Source organism: Centropristis striata, chromosome 18 (assembly GCF_030273125.1).
Source record: "Centropristis striata isolate RG_2023a ecotype Rhode Island chromosome 18, C.striata_1.0, whole genome shotgun sequence".
In the NCBI taxonomy this organism is placed as follows: domain Eukaryota; kingdom Metazoa; phylum Chordata; class Actinopteri; order Perciformes; family Serranidae; genus Centropristis; species Centropristis striata.
Genome location: NC_081534.1, coordinates 32,064,015 through 32,080,320, shown reverse-complemented (window position 1 = coordinate 32,080,320; position 16,306 = coordinate 32,064,015). Strand labels below are relative to the sequence as shown.

The window sequence follows — 16,306 nt, the reverse complement described above, 5'->3', positions numbered from 1 at the left end:
TGAAATGCAACTCAAAGTGCTGAACATAAAAAGAGGTAAAAAGAAAAAGTTTAAATTAAAAAACATTTAAATAAATCAATAAAATATATGAGAAATGTAACAATTATACAAGAAATAAAAAGTTAAACAATAAAAAAAAAGTATGTGCAATTAACTAAATCTACTATATAATTATAAAACACCTGAAAATGTTCCTGTTGTGTAGAATATTTGAGTATGTATCGTAGTTTATATATAAGCTGTTTATCTTCCAGCAGGAGGCGCCAAAAGACCAGAAATGTGAAATCCCTGCAGGAAGTCTGGTGGCCACTGCGCATGCTCAGTTGAACCACGCTGCGTGCAGCTGCAGCTGTAAATGTTTGACAGAGTTCAGACCAGAGGAGCCTCACACTCTGCACCATGGTGAGTTTTTTTTTATCCATTAAACTTAAAAAAAATATATAATTTCCTCTTTAACTGAACTGATGCACGTTTGACTTCAGACTTTAGGTTTTAAGTTTTCTCTCCACAAAAAAAAAAGTTTCTTTGAGTCTTTACAGCACAAAGTTTTCTCTCTGCTGGAGTTTGAACAGGAAAGTAAATAATGAGCCTCATGCTTTTTAGAGAGGAAGAAGAAAAATCTGTGTTTGCAGAAAAACAAACTGCAGCAGAAGAAACAAAGTAAAGTCAAAATAAGTTACTCAGCTGCTCTGCTGCAGAATAAAGAGTCATAGAGGAATAAAATCAACATTTTCATTAACAATTTACAGCTGGATGTTTATAAAATAACTGATTTATTTATTAGTGTTTATGCTTTGATGGTGCAGGATTGTTTTCACTCAATACTGAACCAAGTTTAAAATCAATGAGACACAAAAACATGAGAACAAATGATCCTGAAAGTTTTGTTTCCCAGCAGAGTTTCATATTTTCTCATTTTTATGTTTGAGGTTTATTTACTGTGATTGTGCAGCTCATAAACAACAACCTGCAGCTGCATGAGGCTCCATTTTTATCTTTTGTTGTGCAATAAATAGATCAACAGATGACAGAAGATCTGGGAGCAAAACCACTGTTTCTGCAATAAATAAATGGGTTTTTTTTTTGCAAGTAAATTTATGATTAAATCTTTTTTGGTATTGTGGATGTTGGCCTTCCACACTTAACACCATGTTTTTTTGTGTTTTTATTTTTTTAAATTCAATTGTATTGATGTTTATTTGATTTGATTTAATTTTTAATTTTATTGCTGTATATTTTAAGGTTTTCTTTGAGTGTTTAGAAAGGTGCACACAAATAAAAAGTATTATTATTATTATAATTATTATTATTACACTGACAGATATACAACTTGTCTCTATTGGCGTCTGCTCTTTTTACATTTTAAAATACTGTAATATTCATGTATTTCACTGCAACATATCAAATCTCTATAAATCTACAAGTCCTGCAGCTCTGTGGAATCAGCACAATCATGGCTAGAAGTGGAAACAACTCAAATATGTTTTTCTGTAGAATAATGCAGTTAGAAAGACAGAAATCATGAAATAAGAAAAAACACAAGTTGGATCACTTTTCCAAGTGTCCACAAGTGCCAATAATGTAGAAAAAAGGACAAAAAGACCAAAAAAGACACGCAATTACCAAAAAGAGACATAAAAAGACACAAACACACCTAAAAAAGACACAAAATAACGAAAAAAATACACAAAATTACCCCCAAAAAAAAACATAATTCCAAAAAGACCAAAATAAGACCCAAAATTACCAAAAAAGACAGAAACAAACCAAAAACAGCCTCTCCTGTCCTCTCCCCTCTGCTCTGTGTAAACAGATTCTCAGCAGAATCAATCATGTCTTCCCCTCAAATCTATTTGAAAAGAAAAGAAACAGTCTGTGTTGTCGTGTTTTCACCTTTAGAAGAGTCTCTTTGTCCTCTTGAAAGGAACTGAACTTTATTTTATTTGACAGAGACGATGGAGATTAACATATTTTCAAAAAACAGCATGAAACTATTTTTAGTTTTTACATGTATAGTGCAGTTAATATGGAAATACACATATAAATTATAAACATTAAAACATTTTTAATAGTGAATTTATTTACATTTCAGGCAGATTTAAATGTAAAACTTGTTTAAAAGTTGAATTAAATATGATGTTTACATGATGAGATGGTTAGAGCTGTTTGTTTACTCATGTTGGAGTAAATAAAAGTAAATAAAGAGATCTCTGTTGTTTCTATAAAGTCTTTGTGAAGCGGCAGCTCCTGCAGGGGTCAGAGGTCACGCTGCTGTTTGGATTAACACACTGATCCTGTTACAGAACTAATCTGACTGAATGGACCACACACACACACACACACACACAGAAAAAAAAACACACACACTGAGACACACACACACACACACACACACACACACACACACACACACACAGAAAAAAAACAGACACACACTGAGACACACACACACCCAGAAACACACACACACACACACACACACACAAACACCCACGCACACACACACACACAGAAACACACACATATAGAGAAACACACACACACACACATAAACACCCACGCACACACACACAGAAACACACACATATAGAGAAACACACACACACACACACACACAGAAAAAAAAACAGACACACACTGAGACACACACACACATAAAACCACACACACACACACCCAGAAACACACACACACACACACACATAAACACCCATGCACACACACACAGAAACACACACATATAGAGAAACACACACACACACACAGAAACACACACACATAGAGAAACACACACACACACACACAGAAACACACACACACACACACACACACAGAAACACACACACATAGAGAAACACACACACACACACACACACACACACACACACACACACACACAATGTCTAAGAAATCTAAAGAAATCAGTTTTTTAAAAGTTTTTTTAATTGTAAAAATATAAATAAAATACAGTAAATATCACATGAAAACATCTAATATAAAAACAATGTATTAATGTAAAATAAAATGAGATGTTTTGTTTCCCTGCAGAGTTCTCTGGCGGTCCACGTGGTGCGTCTGGGCCCGGGGGAGGAGCTGCTGGGCTCGCTGCAGGCGCTGGTGGAGGAGCGCCGTCTCCGGGCGCCATTCATCATCACCTGCGTTGGCAGCGTCACCAAGGCAACGCTGCGGCTGGCCAACGCCACGGCAACCAACCAGAACGAGGTACCAAAACAAAGTTATTTTTTACTAAAATAAAGTTATATTATTATTAACTTTGTTTTTTGTTTTGTTTTGTTTTTTTATACTAAAAAATAAAGTAATATTACTGAAAACAAGGTGTTTTTTATTTTTTTCTAAAAATAGTTATTTTATTATAAAAAGGTTTGTTTGTTTGTTTGTTTTGTACTAAAAAATAAAGTTATATTACTGTAAACAAAGTATTTTTTACCAAAAAATAAAGTTATTTTTATTATAAACCAAGTTTGTTTTTTTTAAATTAAAAATAAAGTCATATTACTGTAAAAGTTTTTTTTTTTTTACTAAAATACTTATGTAAGTTGTATTATAAACAAAATATGCTACTATAAATTAACGCTACTACAAATAAAGTCATGTTAGATAAAGTCTAAAGATAAAGTTATATTACTGTAAACAAAGTATTTTTTAGTTTTTACTAAAAATAGTTATTTTTATTATAAAAAAGTGTTTAGTTTTACTAAAAATAAAGTTATAATATAAACATTTTTTTAATAGTTTGGGAGTAGGACGCACACACACACACACACACACACACACACACACAGGTAACTTTATGCGATTTTGGTTACACACACAACTGCACGCGTAAGCGCGCACACTCCTCCAGATCCACATGTTTCACTCACACACACACATTTTGAGGTTAAAGGTCATAGGTTGCTGTATAAATAAATACTTGTAAAGGAATGCTTGTTGTAGGTGTGCTCTTTGTATATAATATAGTATCATAACATTACTAGTATTAATTGTTATAAATCTCTGAAGAATCTCATCATAGTGTACACACACCGGCAGTAGCCCCCGTGGCCCTTTCAAAATTTACCCAGAGGAAATTTCTAGTTATTTATAAAACGTATAAAAACTTAATTATTTTTATAATAATAATAAAGTTATTTTATTATAAATAAAGTCATGTTACCAAAGATAAAAGTCTTTTATTATAAATAAAGTCATGTTACTAATAAAGTTATATTATCATAAATAAAGTAAAGATAAAGTGGCCTCATGTGACTTCCTGTAGTTCTAAATGAGACCAGGATCACAGAGTCCTCCTGGTCCTTGTTGTCCCTCCAGGTGCTCCACCTCAGCGGGCGCTTTGAGATCGTCTCTCTGGTCGGGACTCTGAACCGGGACGCCCACGTCCACGTCAGCCTGGCGGACGGCGAGGGCCGGACGGTGGGGGGCCACGTGCTGGGGGACCTGGAGGTGTTCACCACGGCGGAGGTGGTGGTGGGCGAGGCCCTCGGCCTGCAGCTCAGCAGGGACACGGACCCCAGGACCGGCTTCCCCGAGCTCCTCGTCCAAAACAGACTCTCAGAGTGAGGCTTTTATTCTGAAAGGGGTTTAATCAGACACTGTAACCTCATCAGATGTGTGTTAGAGATTTAATATAAAAATATAAAGATTCTAATAAAAGAACAGTGAAGTATAAAGAGTCCATTACAAGTCAAAGTCATTTCAAATTTGACTTAAAGCTCCGTGTTACCTTAAATACCTAATGTGACAAAAACTTTATTTTTCTGGCACAGAAACACAAAAACAGACACACACACACACACACACACTCACAGACAGAGAGACACACACACACACAGAAAGACACACACACACACACACACGCACACACACACAAAAACAGACACACACTCACAGACAGAGAGACAGACGCACACACACACACACACACACACACACAGAAACTAAAAAACAGACACACACACTCACACTCACACAAACAGAAACACACAGACACACACAAAATGAAATCACTTTACATATAATACTTTAGTTTTATTTCTTACATTCTTTTTGCTGTATTTGTCCAATAATAGTGAAAAAAACTGTTTTTCAACTTTAAGCTTCTAAATAATATTTTTAGGGATATTTCCAAAGAATAAAAGTCTGGAGTCCCTTCCCTTTGCATAGTGCGAGTGAGAAATGTCTGGATGTCTTGTTGCATTTTGAGAATTTCCGAGTATGTGGAAAGATGCAGATTTTGCATGTTTGGGGGGAATTTTCAGCTTTTTAAGACAGTGACAGAGAGAAAGTAAGAGGGAGATAATGGCCTTTTTTGTAGACAAAACAAAACAAGTTGATCAGTTTTGGCTGTAAATATCTTATCTTTGTTCTGTACAGACAGAACTAACTGTCATACTCCGCCAGGCTGAAAACCGAAACTGAAACTAAACATGGTTAATATGTAACTTTAGGTTTAGTATTTATTCAGGCAAGAAAATCACCATTTATATTCCAAAAATGTGGAACTAACGGTGCGTCTGCAGACTGAAAAAGAAGACATAACGTGGATTGGGTCTTGCAGGCTGCAGACACGCTGAACACGGGTAATAATGGTCCTTTTTGGGGGCATTTTTCAGCTTTTTAAGACGGTGACAGAGAGAAAGTAAGGGGGAGACATGCAGCAACCTGAGCCTGTTACAGCAAGGACTCAGCCTTAGTGCTATGCATGCTTTTTTTAAACTTTCAAACTACTTTTAGGTGAGAATGCATCAAATAATGCATGATAAATTATTAAATTTTTGTAAAAATAACAAAGTAACAAAAAAAGTGTATCCATTTGATATTTAAATAACTTTTATTTGTGCAGGTTTCAGTTTAATGTAGTTCACAAAGGATTTACATATAATGTCATCCTGTTTTTATTATGATTTTCACAACTTTTTTAGAATCAGTCCTTCAGCAGACGGTACAGATTTTTGACATTTCACACACAGCTCCAGTCGTATCCTCACTACTTTACACAAGCATTTCTGCTCAAATCTGAATATTTAACTCTCTGCAGCTGACATCTTATGCATGCTGCAAGCATGAGAAGGTTGTTTAATAACACATTTATTCATATTTGTTCTTGTGGTTGTGGATCGTTCATGCTTTAATTTCCTCGAATGCATGCTTTTTAAAAAAAACTTTTCAACAATTTTAAGGTGAGAATGCATCAAATATTGCATGATAAACTTATTTTTTTTGTGAAAAACTAAAAAAACTAAACAAAAGTATATTTGTTTGAGCATTTAATATCTTGTATTTGTTCTGTATTCAGTCGAATGAAGGTCAGAAAGGATTTACATATAATTTCATTTAATTTTAGAATCAGGCCTGCAGCAGACGGTACAGATTTATGTGATATTTTTTAAACACAGATCAAGTCTCTTTCATCCAGTTGTATCCTCACTACTAATTACACATTTATGCTTATTTGTGCTCTTGGTTATGTATCGTGCATGAAATGTCCTTATTTTAAGCCATTTGAAGTAATTTTGATAGTTTAAAATCTGGCAGCACTGAACAGAACAGAGCAGCATGTCTGACTCTCTGCAAATCTCAGAAAATATTAATGTTTTTTTTATAGATTTGTATGTTTTTCTTGTAAATTTGCTACTTTAATCTCAGACAAATTCTTAAAACAATTCTTACTTGTAAATTTGTCACATTTTTCTCTTAAATTTGACACTTTAATCTCAGAAAATATCCACGTTTTTACTCATAAATTTGTTTATTTGTATATTATTCATAAATTTGTTGAAAAAACTACAAATACTACAAAACGACGTATCCTCTTTCCCGGCTTTAATGGTAGAATAACACAACAGAGCTCCCAGTTTTAATGGTAGAAATGCGGTAATGCTTTCCCGCCTTAAATGGGTTAACTCTCTTTAAATGACTTCTCATGCATGCACAGATATGCTGCAAGCGTGAGAAGGTTGTTTATATATTTTTTTTTTATGAAAAATACACATTTATGCTTATTTGTGCTCGTGGTTATGGATGCAGATTTTGCATGTTTTGGGGGCATTTTCATCTTTTTAAGACAGTGACAGAGAGAAAGTAAGAGGAAGATAATGCAGCAAACCTGCTGAAACAAGGACTCAGCCTTAGTGGTATGCATGCTTTTTAAAAAACTTTTCAACAGTTTTTAGGGTTTTGGGGGGGCATTTAGGCCTTTTTTTTTGTAGAAAAAAAAAAAACAAGAACAAGTTGATCAGTTTGGGCTGTAAATATCTTATCTTTGTTCTGTATTGAGTTGAAAGAAGGTCACAAATGATTCACATATAATTTCATCCTGTTTTTAATTATGATTTCCACAACTTTTTTAGAATCAGGCCTGCAGCAGACAGTGCAAGTCTCTTTTATCCGGTCTTTTCCTCATTACTTTGCGCAAGCATTTCTGCTAAAATCTATTAGTATTACTATTTAACTCACTGCAATTGACTTCTCATGCATGCACAGACATGCTGCAAGTGTGAAAAGGTTGTTTATTTATATTTTTTTATGAAAAATACACATTTTGTGCTCGTGGTTATGGATCGTGCATGCACACTCCGCACACTCACAGTAACGCTGCGTCTCTCTGTCAAACTTTGCATCAAATAGTCGGTGGACGGATGCAGATGTTGCATGTTTTGCAGATAGTCTCATTAAATCCTGCTGTGTGAGTTGACCTGATATGCAGGTTGAATATAAGCACCAGGGCGTTCCAGCCAATGGGAGCGTCCCTGCAGGGGTGGCAGCTCTCTGCTAATAGATGTTAAACTGAGCCGCGGCCTCTCAGAGCCTCTGACCCCCCTGGTTGTGACGGGACAAAGCCGGATCCTCCCCCTCGCTCTCTCAGGATTAGACGCGACCTCGGCTCGGTCACGGCCGCCGCTGCGAAGAAAGGCCGGGCTGGGTGAGCCGCGTGGCCGGCAGGTCGCTGGGAGGGGAGGGGGGAGAGGGGAGGGGGGAGAGGGGAGGGGGGAGAGGGGAGGGGGGAGGGGACGGCACTTTGATGGAATCCAGTTTGTGGAGTTTAATTGGACCTTTAGAGTGAACCCAGGAACACACACACTGCAGTTTATTCTGACTTAGTACCACACACACACACACACGCACACACACACACACACACACACACACACACACACAGAAACGCGCACACACACACACACACACACACACACACACACACAAACACACACAGAGACATACACACAAAAACACACACACACACACAGACATACACACACACACACATACACAGACATACACACACACACACACAGACATACACACAAAAACACACACAGACATACAGACACACACACACAGAGACATACAAACAGAAATACACACACACACACACACACACAGACATACATACATACATACAAACTGTCGTGGCAATTTTGACAACTGCACTTAGTTACTGGGTGAGCTGGCCAAACACGAAGCACTCAATACTCGATAGGTTTTATTAGCACATTCGTATTCCATACACCGCACAATCCCGAATGGCTCTTTCACAGTAAAACAAAGTCCCATACACCGCTCGACTTATGACTGTTGCACTTTTAAGCATTTCTCAATGCAGCCCTATCTTCCTGCCATATACGTCACATCAGGACAGAGCCCCCTGATCTACATGTTCCCCTCAATCATGGTGTTATCAGAGTTAATGTCCATACGTCTTGGATGGGAAAGCTGCAGTAAAAATGCTGATCTCCGTGCACTCCTTTGTCTCTGCTCCTTGATATAGTATAGCAGTTGTAAATTTCAATTTCAAACGGACCAAAAGTGTTTGCACAGACGTAAAAATGAGTACCACCTTAACAGCATCCGTGATAGCCAAACAAACTGTAAACAAAGGGCTCCCACATGACGTGAAGCATTTTCTGGTACATAGAATGAGCGTGAGAACCTAAAACCCCGTTTGTTTCTCCCAGTTGACACGACAACACATAATCGGAGTTTTCCAAATTCCCCACTTTGCCCAGAGTTTTTAGAAATAATCATTTTGTGTGATTAAAAACTGGGTTTTCGTGTAAATGAGAGGCCAAACCACTTGGAAATATCTGCGTTTTCCCTTCGTGTAAACGGGGCCTTAGTACATGGCCATACAAAGACAACAGAAAGGCTTCCACAGCCGGGCAAAGCTGCTCTTAAGGCTGAGCTGGAGGCAGGTGATTGGACGCCAGACCGATAGAGCAGAAGAGGGCGGAGCCAGGGAAACACTGCGGCCTGCTGTCGGCATTTGACTGAGGCGTTTCCCAGCGGGGATTCCCTCTGACGGAGCTGATGACGTACACTGCACCCTGAGGCACAGACAGAGAAAATAAAACACACACACCGTACCCCCAAGGAAGTAACAACTATGAAAGGGCACGAATGTCACACCTTTGCAGGATCACTGTGAACACCCCAAGGCGAAAAGCTGGAACAGATATTTCCGACACACACACACTCAGTCTCCGTCTCTTGTTCTTACCACCTCAAATGTCTCTGTTGGGAGTCTTTAAGAGAGATGCAGTTTTAACTTCCTCTTATGGGCGAAGTGTTACTTTCTCATTCTGACTTGAATATTTTCTTCCCTTTATTGAAACAGATCAGCTTGTCATTTCTTTTCTGAGTTTCATGTAGATATCTAAACAGTCAAAAAGCCAGACGTGGAACAGTGTACAGATAAAAAACATGATGTGCTTTCTGGTCAGATTTCAGACCCACAGGGGATTTTGAGGAATCTGTTGCTCTTTCTAATGAACAAGTCAGAGTTTAGTTAGCTTCAGGTCGGAATGGGTCTTAATAGTATCAGTTTAAATGCAGAAAATAAACTAAACTTCTTGCCCAAGACAGTTCCGAGGACCCTGGTGCAACATGGTGATACTAGAGACAAACATTGACACTTTAGTGGTTTGAGAGGTGTTTGTTCCGCAATTCAGCTTAGTGTAATTTTCTCAGAACTAAAGGGGAAGTGTCTTGGTGAGAATGTGGGTAACAACAGCAGCACAGCTCTGGAGGTTTTACCCTCTGTTGGTAAGCAGCAGACAGGGGCGGACTGACCAATAGGAAATTCTGTCAAAGTCCAGAACGGCCGTCCCACAGACCAGATCAGTCTGTTGCCTTTGTGGTTTGTAGCGTTTGACATTTCTGCAGCAGTCTACCGTTATCAGTCACCAAAGTGGTTAACTAGCTCCTTCTAGTGGCTAATATTCACGGGAGAAAAACAACAGACCTCCATTTCTCTCTTCGTCTGGGAACGCACACAGACCGTTTATTACTGCGCATGCTCACAATAACATCCCAGTGCACGCAGGCGCACATGCCGCATAATGAAATCACAGCATAGACTGTTTAACATGGCTTTGCTACTATTTTAAATATGCTTAACATGGTTCATCAGAAAAAAAAACTTTATTTTTCATTATTTGTGTTAACTTGTATGTAATGTGCGATATCTTCCTGATTTTAGTGAGATATTTCAGGTTATTTTTGGCTAAATACACTGTAGTATAAAAAAGGAGAGGCCTGACAATCAATCCCTGCGGAATACCGCATCATTTGTAGTTGCTCTTTTGTTACAAATTAGCATAAAGTATTCTCTTTAAATTGGGAATGTGCCAGAAAATTCAACCAGAAACAATCTGGAGTGCAACAGGATCACTAACAGGAACAATAACAGGTTACTTCTCTGCTGGTTAGTAACATTCTGCTTCCATATAATTTATTCATGCAGAGTTTAAGAAAGAATATCTATAACTATTTAATGGTATAATGTGTGACGCAGTTATAAAAAAACATGCATGGGAGGTTATCAACCAATTTTTAATTTGCAGATTATATAATTCTAACAAGACTCTGTTAGAGTTGAAAGCTCACTCAAGCGCACACAGCAAAGCGTATAAAACATATTAGACTTCCAATGAACATGTTTACAGAAAAAATGAACAAACATCTAAAAGTATGGCAGTTATATCACACTTCATACCATGTAGCCTCTGTGTTTAAAGAAGAACGACAAGGTGTAAATGATAATGATCAAAAACAGCAATGATTGATCTTTACAAATCAAGACTTAATAGTTAAACAATGGCGTAGCTGTCAGTGCTGAATAGAAAATGTTTAAATCTGAAAGAGAAGTTTGACATTATCCAGGAAAGCACTTCAAATTATGTGATGCGTTTCTTTTTTACGACTTCATGCTGATGATGAAGTTGTTGATCAGTGGAGTCTGATAGAAACAGAAGGTTCTCCAACGCTTTCATACATCACTGTACCTTCATCTTCATCCTCATCATTCGGCTCCTGTGGAAAACAAACAGAACACTCCTGAGATTCTGAGTTAAAATGGAAAAAAGTAAATCACCTCTGTTACTGCAGCCACTTAGATTAAATATAATACAATCAGTTCTATTTACTCCAGCTGTAAACCGTCACAAGCTTTTAATAATGACAGTTTTAATACTCACAACATTGTCTTCTCTCAGTGTTTGGTTTCCTGATAGGACAAAAAAAGGAGTGAACTTTAGTTTTCACAGTAAAAATCCAGGTTTCATAAAAAAAACTATCTGTGAATATTCTCACCTTTAGTTCTTATCCATATGTTGACCAGCACAACAGCTGCTATGACAGCTGCTAAACCCACAAGCACAATGATGATCCTCCACCAAGGAGAGACAGACCCTGTAGCTAAAAGAGAATCAGAATCAACATGAATATCTCCATCCACAGCTAAAGAGAGACGGAGAGAGAGAGAGATATATTTTGTTGAATATGATAAGAAATGATAAAATACATCATGTGTATCATCTGAAATGAGTAAAAATATTATAATCTTCAAAATATAAAAATCATCAAATAAGACTAAACTTGCCTGTTTTCTCAAGTGAAGACTGGAAGAGCAGCGTTTTCTCACTCCTGTTATCTGTCACGTTGCACTTCAGAGACTCGTAGAACTTTGACTTCTGACTAGGATGAGGAGTTGGAAATGTCACCCTGGCTGAACAGGAACCTGCTGTTGTCTCCGTGTCATTAAAGTTACCATCAAACAACCACTGAACTGTGTGTTCACATATAAATATATCATATCTAAACACATAGCAGTCCAAGGTAGTTTGATCACCGTTCTGATGTTCATTGACTGGTGAAGATGGAGATATTATGAGAGAAATCATGATTAATATAATATCTCGGTATGTTATTCTAACAAGACAGTTTGAGCTGAAAACATTATGATGTAAATACTCACTGTAAATAACAGACAGAACAACCAGAGCATCTTCACCTTGTTGTTGTCCTGCTCTGTTGAACTGTCTGCAGCTGTAACGACCAACATCCTGATATGTGACGTCCTTTATAACCAGAGAACAGTCTGCTGTCACACTCAGTCTGTTGGATTTAGCTTTAGTCATCTCACTTTTACCAATCTGACCGAGACTAATCAGCTCTTCTGCTGATCTTCCTCTTTCAGGACTGTGAAGCCAAGAAGTTTGGTTACATTGGTTCTGATTTTCTATCACATTGTCACAAGGCAAAGTGACCTTGTCTCTATCTCTGGCCATGATGTAGGATACATTTAGTCCAGTTACTGTTGAAGATGAGAGAAAAATAAAAAATGATCCGTGACAAGAATATGGCTTTCATAGTTATAGTTAGATGTGAGCATTATCTTAAAAACAGCAGACTTCCTTTAACAAGAATTCACTCAACACACTTTGTCCAAAACAAAAGGAGAGATGTTGTTGAAAATGATAAGAAATGACAAAACAAAACCATCAATGATAAAATACATCATGTTTACCATCTGAAATGAGTAAAAATATTATAATCTTTAAATGTAAAAGTAATCAAATTAGACTAAACTTGCCTGTTGAAAACAGCAGCGTTTCTCCACTCCTGTGATCTGTCACGTTGCACTTCAGAGACTCGTAGATCTTTAACTTCTGACTCAGATAACGAGTTGGAAATGTCACGCTGGCTGAACAGGAACCTGCTGTTGTCTCCACGTCATTGTTGTTACCATCAAACAACCACTGAACTGTGTGTTCACATCCACCATGTGTAAACACATAGCACTCAAAGGTAGTTTGATCACCGTTCTGTTTTTCATTGACTGGTGAAGATTGAGATATTATGAGAGAAAAGAGAGAGAAGAGTGAAATTAACTTCATCACTGTAATCATGATTAATATAATATCTCGGTATGTTATTCTAACAAGACAGTTTGAGCTGAAAACATTATGATGTAAATACTCACTGAAAATAACAGACAGAACAACCAGAGCATCTCCACCTTGTTGATGTCCTGCTCTGTTGAACTGTCTGCAGCTGTAACGACCAACATCCGTATGTGTGACGTCCTTTCTAACCAGAGAACAGTCTGCTGTCACACTCAGTCTGTTGGATTTAGCTTCAGCTATCTCACTTTTACCAATCTGACCGAGACTAATCAGATCTTCTGTTTGATTTCCTTCATGACGACTGTAAAACCAAGAAGTTTGGTTACATTGGTTCTGATTTTCTATCACATTGTCACAAGGCAAAGTGACCTCGTCTCCATATCTGGCCATGATGTAGGATACATTTAGTCCAGTTACTGTTGAAGATGAGAGAAATTATCAAAAATGATCCGTGACAAGAATATGGCTTTCATAGATTTAGTTAGATGTGAGCATCATCTGAAAAAGGGCCGACTTCCTTTAACAAGAATTCACTCAACACACTTTGTTCAAAACAAACTTAGCTGTCTCAGTTTCTCGTGATCAAACTTGTTTTGTTTCCTTACCTGCAAACTGGAGCATCACAAAGAAAATCATCCATCTCAGTTCAACCATTTTGTTTCCTTCGTCTCCGTCTCCCGTCTCACCACCTCAACTGTCTCTGACCCACTGATGTAAGTCTTTAAGAGAGATGCAGTTTTAACTTCCTGTTATGGGCGTAGTGTTACTGTCTAATTCTGACTTGAACATTTACTTCCCCTAATTGAAACAGATCAGCTTGTCATCTCTCTGAGTTTCATGTTTGTATTTAAACAGTCAAAAAGCCAGATGTGGATCAATGTGCAGATAAAAAACATGATGTGCTTTCTGGTGCTTTCTTGTCCAGGCGCTGGTCATCTCACGCCTGAACTACTGCAACTCCCTCATGGCAGGTCTGCCTGCCAAAGCCATCTGACCTCTGCAACTCATCCAGAATGCAGCTGCTCGATTGGTCTTCAATCTTCCCAAATTTTCACACACAACGCCCCTCCTCCGCTCCCTCCACTGGCTACCGGTGGCTGCGCGGATACGTTTCAAGACTCTAGCTCTGGCGTACTCTGCTGCTAAGGGTTCAGGTCCTACTTACATCCAGGACCTTGTCAAACTCTACACCCCTGCCCGTCCTCTCCGCTCTGCATCAGCCAAACAGCTGGCGACTCCCACCCTGCGTGGGTCAACTCGCCTCAAAACCTCCTCCAGACTTTTCTGTCTTGGCTCCCAAATGGTGGAACGAGCTCCCCACCGACATCAGGACCTCAGACAGCCTGTACATCTTCCGCCGCAGGCTGAAGACCTTCCTCTTCCAACAATACCTCGGTTAAGTCATGGTCACCTAACATATATATATTAAAAAAAAAATAAAAAAATGCTCTTCTTCTTTTCTCTTCTTCTCTTCTTTAACATATAGCACTCCTGTAGCAATGACAGTTGGCTCTTAAAGTTATGTACTTACTTGATTCCTGTGGTCTGAGTCTAGTACCTTCAGGTTGAATGCACTTATTGTAAGTCGCTTTGTGACAACAGTCCGACGCAGCAAGCAGTGTTGTCAACTTAGCGACATTGTCTCTATATTTAGCGACTATTCAGACCCTCTGGAGATTCTTTTTCAAAAATGCGACTAGCAAAAAATCTAGCGGCTTTTTCTGGTGTTATTTCTTAGTTTCTTTTGTTCAGACAAGGTAAGTAGGAGATGTTGACATGTTTCGACTGACAACTTCAGTCTTCTTCAGAGGTGTCAGCTGATCGCTGTGACGTGTCTTTTTGTGGAGTTCCTCATGAGGCGTGGTCAACCTGACAACTGGCAGGTGGTGTTATTGGAGACTTTTGGAGACTCATTCCTACTCTTCTCGATGAGTAGCAAGCGCCGTCCCAAAGCACTCACAATGTGCCAGAAAATTCAACCGGAAACAATCTGGAGTGCAGCAGGATCACTAACAGGAACAATAACAAGTTACTTCTCTGCTGGTTAGTAACATTCTGTTTCCATATAATTTCTTCATGCAGAGTTTAAGAAAGAATATATATAACTATTTCATAGCATAATGTGTGATACATTTATACACACACACACACTATGAGGGGCATCTTATGTCAGCAAACTATACTAAAACGCGTGTACAGCGACTATGTGATGACATCAAACCTCTAACGTGCGTGTGTAAATTCCATTCACTTTCAATAGACAGTCACATAAGCGTCGCGCAGACGCTGCACACGCCTTCGCCTAAAATACATGACATGAAGACCCGCGTGACTGTTAAGTACAATTCTACATGAGCGTACAGGCACACGCTGTGTAGTGTTTGTGGAAATCAAATAGCGAGCGATCATTCGTACCGTGCCACGAGCGAATGGAGCGGAAGCCTGTACGCACACTCGTCCCAATGTACAAATAATTTTTTACTTTATGATGACAAATTTTGAGTTTAACAGCTGCTTCGCTTGACATTTCAAGCAGTTCATGTATTACCAAAAGAGACTGATGAGACAGTTTAGGCAATTTCAAGTCTACACATGCACACGTTAAGGCGTCTGAAGCGTTGGCTTTAGGACAATAACACACACACACGTTAACGCCTATAATTGGGTGTTTAGGTATATCAGAGACTGGACCATTGCTCAGGCGCCATACTGAGGAAGAGGCTGTGCGCATTTACGCACGAGGTCCACTGGATCATCAGGACCTGACAGTTATTCATTTTCTATGTTCTGCAGCATATCTACACAGATCAGCTGTTACACAGAGTCTCAGCTTCATATGGGATTGTTTATAACAAAGCAGAGTTTATAGATTAACCCCAAGCCCCAACAGAGCTGTCAGGATATTTGTGTGTGTGTGTGTGTGTGTGTGTGTGTGTGTGTGTGTGTGTGTGTGAGACACACATACACAGGTTTTCTGAAGATCACTTCTTCACACGTGACCTTTGACCTTTTCCTTCACGCTGTAACCACATTTCTGTTTCTACTGCAAACTGAAATATGAGCAGGAAGTGTGGAGGACAGAGGCTGCCAAAAATAGTAAA

General features: G+C 38.5%; 2 protein-coding genes across 2 annotated transcripts; one reads left to right on the top strand and one right to left on the bottom strand.

Moving 5' to 3' along the window:
• The first annotated feature begins 333 nt into the window (after positions 1 to 333).
• On the top strand, positions 334 to 4,832 carry LOC131991397 (bifunctional protein GlmU-like). The gene is made up of 3 exons (XM_059356799.1): positions 334 to 402; positions 3,049 to 3,222; positions 4,333 to 4,832. Exons 1-3 carry the CDS (start codon positions 400 to 402, stop codon positions 4,579 to 4,581), a joined length of 426 nt encoding a protein of 141 aa, XP_059212782.1. The 5' UTR covers positions 334 to 399; the 3' UTR covers positions 4,582 to 4,832.
• Positions 4,833 to 9,191: 4,359 nt separating this feature from the next.
• LOC131990739 (uncharacterized) lies at positions 9,192 to 15,081 on the bottom strand. The gene is made up of 8 exons (XM_059355853.1): positions 13,811 to 15,081; positions 12,893 to 13,621; positions 12,275 to 12,613; positions 11,900 to 12,085; positions 11,611 to 11,715; positions 11,496 to 11,524; positions 11,284 to 11,331; positions 9,192 to 9,344 (listed from the first exon to the last, which is right to left on the bottom strand). The coding sequence occupies exons 1-8, from the start codon at positions 13,857 to 13,859 to the stop codon at positions 9,192 to 9,194; spliced, it is 1,638 nt and encodes a 545-aa protein (XP_059211836.1). The 5' UTR covers positions 13,860 to 15,081.
• Positions 15,082 to 16,306: the final 1,225 nt, after the last annotated feature.